Source organism: Bison bison, unplaced genomic scaffold, assembly GCF_000754665.1.
Source record: "Bison bison bison isolate TAMUID 2011002044 unplaced genomic scaffold, Bison_UMD1.0 scf7180017864213, whole genome shotgun sequence".
In the NCBI taxonomy this organism is placed as follows: Eukaryota; Metazoa; Chordata; class Mammalia; order Artiodactyla; family Bovidae; genus Bison; species Bison bison.
The window spans coordinates 6429396-6438445 of NW_011494785.1; the positions used below are offsets into that span (position 1 = coordinate 6429396).

The 9050-nt window shown below is 55.6% G+C and overlaps 1 protein-coding gene across 1 annotated transcript in view; it reads left to right on the forward strand.

The window, feature by feature from the left end:
• Window positions 1-9050, forward strand: part of MICALL1 (MICAL-like 1) — a 34508-nt gene that overhangs the window by 5966 nt on the left and 19492 nt on the right. Inside the window, exons 2-4 of the mRNA XM_010845223.1 lie at window positions 3893-4146; window positions 4617-4758; window positions 8969-9046. Coding sequence (XP_010843525.1) covers window positions 3893-4146; window positions 4617-4758; window positions 8969-9046 — 474 coding nt within the window. The remainder of the gene's footprint in view (window positions 1-3892; window positions 4147-4616; window positions 4759-8968; window positions 9047-9050) is intronic.

Consider the following 9050-nt stretch of genomic DNA (forward strand, 5'->3'; position numbering starts at 1 on the left):
ACGCGGAGCCGGGGCGGTGGCAGACGCCGCCCCCAGAGGCCGAGACGCCCACCCTTCGGCGGGCCCCCGGCGACTTGCGGGACGCCGAGACCCTCCGATCCAGGGCACCCCTCCCCCACTTGGCCCCTGACCCCGCCCACTGGAAGACTGAACCCGCCCCGCGTGCTGGTCCCTCTACCGGAGGCCTGGCCCCGCCCACAGGGCACTGATTTCCGCCAAAGGGACACCGAAGCCCCCCAGGCATTGACTCTTTGAAAAGGCACCCGCGCCCTCCTCCGGGACCCTGGGCCTTTCTTACACTAAACAGGAGCTCTGAGCAGCCCCCTACCCGTTCGGCATTGAGGTTCCCGTTCTCTTTGTGGGGCCCCCTTGCTTTGATTCCCCTGGGCCATCTCTTCTCCAGGGCACTAGCACAGTGCCTGGCACAGAGGAGTCCCTACGTTAGCAGAGGTCAGATGAATGGATGGAAAACCCCTCCCCCCAGGACACAGCCCTGCCTCCCAGGCGTGTGCCTCGTGACCCAGCTGTCCTCCATGGGGCAGGGAGGCTGAATGAGCAACCCCTAAAGGGCTGCTCCAGGGTGTGAAATGGCCCCTTCTTGCCCTCAGCTGCCCAGTTCCCAGGCTCCGTTGGAGAAGTTGACTTGGGGTTTCTGCTCCCTCTACCTGGGGCCCTGGAACCTCTTCCACTCATTCATTCATGAAGCACTACATGCTTATCTGGCACTTGCTGTTCCTTGTACTTCTGGTCTCATCTGCAAACTGGGAACAAGAGTCATGGTCCTTGCCTGTCTTGCTTACAGCCCCTCGGATGGGGCTTCCCTGGCAGGGTCTGGAACCTTTTGTGTGTCTGTTCCACCTTCAGACCTGTGCTCCCCAAAGACAGCACCTGGGAGGCTTTGATGAAGGAGAGAAGGAAGGGAAGGATGACCTCAAGGTTCGATAGTGCAGGTGCCCTTAGTGTATTCTGTACCACGTGGTACCGTGTCTGCGGGTGGTGGATCAGGCCCTGGGGTGGGCCCTGGAGGAGAGGGTGTGGGTGTAGAAGTGAGATGGAGATGTAGGTGGGCCACTGTCTGCCGTGGGGTATGTGACATGGGGTAAGGGGGCTTAGGAGCCAGGGCTTGAAGATGGAGAAGAAGGGCACCCAGACTGGACCCACAAATTAGAGTGGAGGCCTGCAGGGGTCTTCTGTTTTGGCTGGAGGGCAGGTGGTGAGGCAGGGCCAGTGTGTGAAACGACTCAAGTGTCAAGCTAAGCTACATCATGGACTTGAGCCTGCCAGCCACAGAATGCAGGCTGCTTGGTTTGTGGTCAGCTCCTCCGTGTCCTAGGTGTGGCAAAACTAGTAGATCCCATCGGGCATCAGTTTCCTCACCTGTAAAGTGGGTTTGACAATAAGACCTAACCTCCCAGGATTGTTGTGAGGATGAACGTTCAGTTAACATTAGTGATTGTAAGTAGTGTTATTAGGCAGGAAGGGATGATGCAAGTGTCTTATTCTTTCATTTATTCCCAAAAGTGTCTGCAGAGTTATACTCTGTGCTGGGCACTGAACCTGGTAATGGAAATAGTTTCCAATCAACCAAGAGACAAACCCTACACAGTCTCCTATGGCCTGTGGGGGTGATAGACATATAAGCAGTGCTGAGAAGTCCACGTGGGAAGTGCTGTGTCAGAGGGCCAGGCTGGGGTGGCCTGGTCACCTCATCTTCAAGGAGATCGCAGGAGCCGGGCCAGGGAAGGGCCTCCCAGGCAGAGAGGATATCCTGAGCAGAGATACAGGCAGCGCTGTTGGAGGCCGTAGCACAGGGCGGGGAAAACCAGGACATGTGGCTGGGCCAGAGTGCTTAGGGCCTCCTGCAGGCCAAGGAGGGTGGGTGGGGCCACAGGGAGGGACGTGGCATTAGTGTGGAGCAGAGGGGGGCTTCCCTCTTGAGAAGAGATCCGGAATCAGGTCCAATCATTCATTTGCAAGGCAGGCCAGCATCTGGGCTGCCAGCCCATTGCACAGGATAAAAACTTGAGGCCCAGGTCCTACGTGAGGCACAGAGAGGACCTCAGTGATGGGTAGGGGAAGATCTCCGTGAGAATAGGGCTGGGGTAGGGGTGCGGACAAGCACTATCTTCTTAAGTGGTTCAGGCTGCTGGCGTGGTGGGTCCAGGCCTCTGCTGGGGGTGGGGGGGTGGCTGGCCCATCCGCCCTTTCCCAATTGAGGCATCTTTAAGCTCCCTTGCGGGCAGGACCAGGTGGGTTTCATTTTTGTGCTCCTCATCTCCCCCATTGCCAAATAGAACTTCCCAGGCCTTTGAAAACTCTCAGGAAATAGGCTTCCCAACCCCAGGTGTTGATTAGGGGCCAAGGTGGGGGAGGGAGAAGAAGCAGAGGAAAAATTGTAGCATCCTGGGGACCTTTACAGTTTTCACGCTGTTGCCATCATGTACGCATTCAGTAGACATTCATGGAGCGCCTACTGAGTACCAGGTAGTGTGGAGAGTGTTGGGTGCATGGGGTGAACAAAAATGTGACCCCAGCCTTGAAGGAACACTGCTGGGGAGACTGCAGTCCAGGGCCCTGACAAGTTGCTTTTGTCTCATTTGGTCTCAGAACAGGCTTTTGTTGGGAGCTGGGGTGGTATCACAACCCTAACCCTCACCCCAAGGTTTAGAGAGGTTGTGTGTAGCTTGCTCAGGGTCACACTCTGAGGCAGTGGCGAAGCAGGGGGAGGAGTTAGGGACCCAGTTGAGGGGAGGAGGAAGCAGCCTGGCCAGAGGTGGAAAATGGAGCTGAAGTGCATACACAGCCCCCTCCGCCTCCCAGCCCACCCGACCCTGGGCCTTGGGACAGCTTGCAAGCGACCCCCTCCTATCTCGGCCCAGGGTTCACGGCACCTTGGACTCTGCCTGTAGGTGAGCAGGAGGACGAGGGCTCTCTTGCGTCTGCAAGGCCTGCCTCCACCCATCCCGGTCCTCCCCACCAACCTGGGAGGTGGTACGAGGCTTCCCCCAGTTTGCAGATGGGAACACAAAGGCCGCAAGGACTGTTGACTCGCCCCAGGTCACGAGGCCTGGCCTGGAAGAGCAGGGCCTAGGACCCAGACTTGGGAGGCCGCGCTGGCCGGCTGCGGCCTCTGGGCCCACGTCTCTCAAGCAGTCAGGCTGCAGTTTTCAGCCATAGAAGGACAAGACCCAGGAGGCTGCTGAGCAAGCAGGCTGGGCCTCCTCCACCAGTTTCAGCCGCTCCAGCAGCTGGAGCGGGCAGGTGGGGAGTGGGGATACCCACAGCTAGGGTCCCCTGGCAGGCCCTGCCACTTCTCACCTGTCCCAGCTAAGAAACTGGGACACCCTTCGCTGCTCCCCCACGGAGGGTTCCCCCAGGAGCGGCCCAGCTGGGTCAGCCAGCCATTTAGTGCCAGCAGCTCTGGAGAATATACCATTTCCAGGCTGGTTCAGACTTGTTCTATTCCTGGCCCCATTAAAACAACATTCCTCTTTGGGCTGGGTTAGGGGTTCAGGAAGCTGGGGTGGCTTCTCCAGGTTTGTGGCATGCAGTGGAAGGACGAGAAATGCAGATTCCCACAGTGGCTACCTCTCCCCACAGTGGCTTCCTCTCTCTGGACCTCAGTGTCCCCATCTGTAAAGTGGAGTGAATACCTGCCAAGTAGAGCTGAAGACAAATTGAAGGCAGGCGCTCAGCCCAGTGCCCAGAGTGAGGTCAGCAATCCATGGCTGTCCCTCTCGTGACCAGCCTTGGACTTGGTCTTAGTGTTTATGTTTGCCACCGAGTCAGGACATGGCTTCTTGGGGGATAAACTTGAAGCTGGGACTTTTTCAGCCCCACCCCTTCCGCGTGGATTTCCAGCCTCTACCTGGAGGCCTCCTGGGACAATGAGCTCTTCCTCTCTCCCACCTGGCCACCCCTACTCTTTTAGCCTGTGCTTGTTGCCTCAGTTTCCTCCTCGACAGCCCACGGACGCCTCCCCGAACCCTGCTGAAGCCCAGGCTAGTTGGGATAAGGTCACCTCCCCTGGTCACTCTACACCCATGGCCCTGCCCCCTGCTCAGTGCTCCTCCCCCCCGACCCCTTTTCTCTTGCAGAGATTTTGATTCACTTTCCAAGGACAATGTCTTCGAGAATAACCGTTTGGTGAGTCCCCCAGGCAGATAGAAGCCCACGATGAGGCTGTGTGTTGTGCGGGGCAGGGGCGGGGCGGGGGGTGTTTATTGGAGGGCAGGGGTCTTGCGGAACAGGAGCCGATCAAGGGGCTCCTGGAGCAGCTGTCCTGCCCTGGGGCCCTGGCTTCTCTTCTCCCCAGCCCCTGCTCCCTTCTGTCTGGCTTGTGCCTGGAACACCAGCCCTTCCCCACTCCAGGTCACAGTGTGGGGCCAGAGCTGCAGGGAGCCCAGTCACCCCTGCCCTGGCCCCCTCATCCCTCGGAATGAGGCTGGGCCTATGCAGGGTGGCACTCCCTGACCCTGCCTCCTCTTCCTCTTACTGCTGTGGCTGCTTCTGATTCCCACCCTGCCCAACTTCTCCCTCCCCTACACCTGCCCCCATCCCCACCCCTCTCCCCTACCCCAAACCTTCCCCGACCCTGACATCTGCCCCCACCCCAGGCCTTTGAAGTGGCCGAGAAGGAGCTGGGCATCCCTGCCCTCCTGGATCCCAATGACATGGTCTCCATGAGTGTCCCCGATTGCCTCAGCATCATGACCTACGTGTCCCAGTATTACAACCACTTCGCTGGCTCCGGCCCAGGTGAGAGGGTGCCCCAGGTGAGAGGGTACCCTCCTTAGGGGCGGGGCCCTGGGAGTGTATCATCTGTTTTCTGAGCTGAAGACAGGGTGCAGGCAGGCAGCCCATCATTCATTCACCATCATTCATCCACTCACTGAAATATTTATGAGTAAAATAACACTGGGCTGGGCCCCCAGGGATTACAGCTGTGAAGGAGATCACTGCCCTCAAGGAGCTCACAGTCTGGTGGGAGAGACAGACCACAAACACGTGAGCTAGTCACTGAGCAAAATAATGGCAGAAGAGGGACTTCCCTTGGCGGGCGTGTGGCTAGGACCCCTAGTTTCCACTGCTGGGGGCTTGGGTTCCATCCTGGGTCAGGGAATTAGGATCCTGCAAGCCATGTGGTCTTGGCAAAAAAGTAAAAAGCAAAACAAAACAATAGTGTCAGAGGAGACAAAGCAGGGCAAGTTTATCCGCTGTCTGGGAGTTCACCTCGCTGGCTCCTACCCTCACTTCCTGTTTACAGACACTTCCCTGGGTTTTTTTCTCTCCAGCCAGGCAGTGATCCTGTGGGGCTATTTGGCTTCATCTTTCCCAGCAGTGACCTTCACGGGCTGAGAACTGAGAAGCTGGGGAATTGTGGGAGGTGGGGTAAAGGAATGGGGGTGGGGGATACAAGGGTATTTCTCTGCCCTGAGTCAGGTGGCTACTGAATCTTCTGCATGGAGCGTCCCCATGCAAGAATCTCTCCTAGACCCTAACCTTCCGTGGAGAGGACATGGGCTCAGAGAGGGGAAGCGAGGAGCTCAAGGTCACACAGCTGGAAAACCAAATCCGGGTGTCCTAACTCCTGCACTGTGTCACGGCTGTCATGGGTCCTGTGGGCCCTGCCATGTCATTCCTTCCTCCTGCCTCTGCTCTCCATGTGGACAGTCTTATCCCATCTCTTAAAAAAAAAAGTCAGGGTGTTTTTGGTTTGTTTGGAGTAACACATGCTTACTGTAGAAAATTTGGAACATAGAAAAAAAAGCGTAACAATTTGAAAATTAAAATACTCTGTTACTCCCCATCTTTCCCATAATGCTAGGGATTAATATTATAATTGAACAAATAACATTCTGTGTATTTGACTAGAAATCAAAATGAAAGTATTTCTCAACTGCTGAGTCTTTGATGAGAGGCAGCCTGGTGCCTTTTACTGTCTGGGTGACAGTGGGTCACGTGGTCACCTCTTAGCTTAGGGTTCCCTTTGCAGTGAGGACAGAATAGCGCCCAGGGGACTTCCCTGGTGATTCAGTGGCTACGATTCTACGCTCCCACAGCTAAGAGTTTGCATGTCACCAGCTAAAGATCCCGTGTACCACAGCTAAAATCCAGGTGCTCAGTCGCTTCAGTCGTGTCCAGTTCTTTGCGACCCCATGAACTGTAGCCTACCAGGCTCCTCTGTCCATGGAATCCTCCAGACACGAATATTGGAATGGGTTGCCATTTCCTCCTCCAGGGGATCTTCCCGATCCAGGGATCAAACTTGCATCTCCTGCGTTGCAGGTAGATTGTTTACCCACTGAGCCACCTGGGACCTGGCACAGACAGATAAGTAAATAATAAATTTAAAAAAGAGGAAAGAACAGCGCCCACCTCACAGGGTTGATGAGAGTAAGCAAGGAAGCGTGAACCTGTGCCTGGCCCTTCTTTAGGACCCAAGGTTACTATTATTATTTTTATCCACTGGTTAGAGTTTAGCTTGCTCACCTAGAATCACAGTTCAGTCTTTTCTTCTGGAGTGTTCCTGGTGGCCGAACCCCAGTCTCCCTCTACTAAGCTCTTCTTTGGAGGGCCACCTCCTGGGACCCTGTGGGTGGGTGGGTGGGTGGCGAGGACCCTTGGTAATACTATGCCTCACCAGGCATCCTGGGGGTGAGGTCACTGAGGTGACCCAGTTCCCCCAGCTGTGCCTGGATGAGAGCACCCTGTGGGCCTGCGGAGATTTCTTGTCACTAAAGGCACAGCTTGTGCTTTCCATGCAAATTGGTCCCTAAATGCAGAACATTTTTATCCCACCTGCTGCTCAACCAGAGGAGGTGCAGGGAGGTGTTCCAGCCCTGGAGGCGAAGCTGGCATTTAGCCTCCACCAGATGGTCGTGTTCTGTACTCTCTGGGCCAGGGAAGGGACTTCAAGGGTAAATTTGCCCAGGCTTGACTGTCTCTGCACTGGGTACCTTGGGAAGCTGGCCGTAGCTGAGATACCACCGTGCCGTGCTGCCTGTTCATCTCATGCCAGAGCTCTGTGGTTGCTGGTGATCTTGGGCACATCAGCTGACCCCTGACCTCCAGGAGCCGCCGTGGAATCTAGAACCAGTGTGTGAGGGAAGGAAGCCCAGTGGCTGAGGGAATCAGAGGAGGGGTACCCCCCACCTGCCCCACCCTAGGGTGACAAGGGCGGTATTATCAGGATGAAGCCCAGTTTCTTAGCCAGGCTCCTGAGGGCCTCTCCCCACTTAGCTTAAGCCACTCATTGCCCCGGGTTGTAGTCATACTGAATTTCCTGTGCTGCTCTGAGTATATCACATTCCTTTACTGCTCAAGTCTTTCATCGTGGTGATCCTCTGGTCCCTGTCCCCTGCCTCCCGTGCCCTGGCACATTCTTTCCTACTCATCCTCTCATCTCCACATTTTGCCTCCTCCAAGCAGCCTGTCCTGAGGTACTCCAGGTGCTCTTATAGCTCCATACCGCATGGTGAACGCATAAGACTCTGGTCACAGTATCTCGATTACTCTTCTTTCCCCTGTAGACCATCTCTGTTGAGTCCACAGCTGCCTGACTCCAGCACCTGGCACTTACTCATTCATTTAACAAATATTTCTTTCACTTCTACTGTGTGCCCGGCACCGTGTGAGGTGCTAGGGAGAGAGCTGAGAATGACACAGACTCAGAGCTTGCAGTCTAAAGGATGGGCGAGGGAGAGAGAGAACAAAATAGTGAATGTAGTTTCAGATGAGCCGGATAAGGAAACAAAATAAGGTAATGGTATAGAAAGCAATGAGAGGAGGAAGTGGCTATTTTTGGTGAGTAGTCAGGGAGGGCCTCTCTGAGGAGGTGACAGTTGAGCTCAGCTTTGAATAAGGAGGAGAAGGAGGTCGTGTGAAGATCTGGAGAAGAATATTCCAGGCAAGGGGGAAGCAAGGGGCCTGTGTGCTCCAGGGGAGTGAGGGGGAAGGAGGAGGTGAGGACGGTAGGGAGTACGGTGGGAGATAGAGTGGGCCCCAAATTTTTGACCATGACTCATGGTGAGCAATGTGTTTCCCATTAGAATCCATGTTGATGTACACATTCTCCCCTTACAATACGAGATGCCTGCGGATATTTTCTTCTCATTCATCTTTACAATATGCTGGTTACAGTCCACTCAGTTGATTTCAGGGTCTCCAGTAAGGAAGTTGGATTTTTTTTTTTTTTTTGGTTGACAGCTTGCGGGATCTTAGCTCCCCAACCGGGGATGGATCTTGTGCCCTGTGCAGTGGAAGCACAGAGTCCTAAAGCGCACTGGACCACCAGAAAACTCCCTGGATTTTATTTTTAAGAATTATCATATAGCAGCATTGACTTTGTTTTCTTTTTGTATACAGTTCTCTGAATTTGTGGGGGTTATTTTAATCCCTGGGTACAGAGTAGGTGCTCAGTGGAGATTTGCCGAAGTAATGACGGGGCAGTCTTGGAGGAGGCGGGTGGGGTAAGGGCTAGGTTTCTTCCAGCTGGAGGGCATGCAGGCAGGGTTCAGGGCTGCAACTGGCCACCTGGGCAGGGGCAGGGCAGCTCCTCAGGAGCTCCCAGGGAGCCAACCCATCTTCCTGAAGCTTCAGGCTGGCACGGTGTGGTTCCTCCCCTCTCCTTTCCTTCACCCGCTAAGCCTGGTAGGAAGGAAGCCACCTGTCCTTTCACATACTGGGCACCGTTGGTCCTGTGCTGTCCTCATGGCTTACTGTTCACACTGCTCTGGGTGGTGGGATGCACGTCTCACTCTGTGGAGGCTCGGCGAGGTTGGGTACCTTGCCCTCTGCACTTAGCTTGGCAGCAGAGGCGTCCCCTGTGTCTGTGTGAAGTGGGAGCCTGGTCCCACTGCCTCGGGTGGTTCACCCTCAAGTGGTGGCCGGGGAGCCCAAAGCTCAGGCCAGGTTGGGCCTCCAGAGTCTCCAGCTGCCTCAAGGCCCCTCTCTGGTCTCTCAGCAGCCGGTGTCTCATCACCCAGAAAGGGCCTGGTGCTGTCCTCCCCGCCATCCGAAGCATCTACTCCCGCGGACCCAGGAGACGG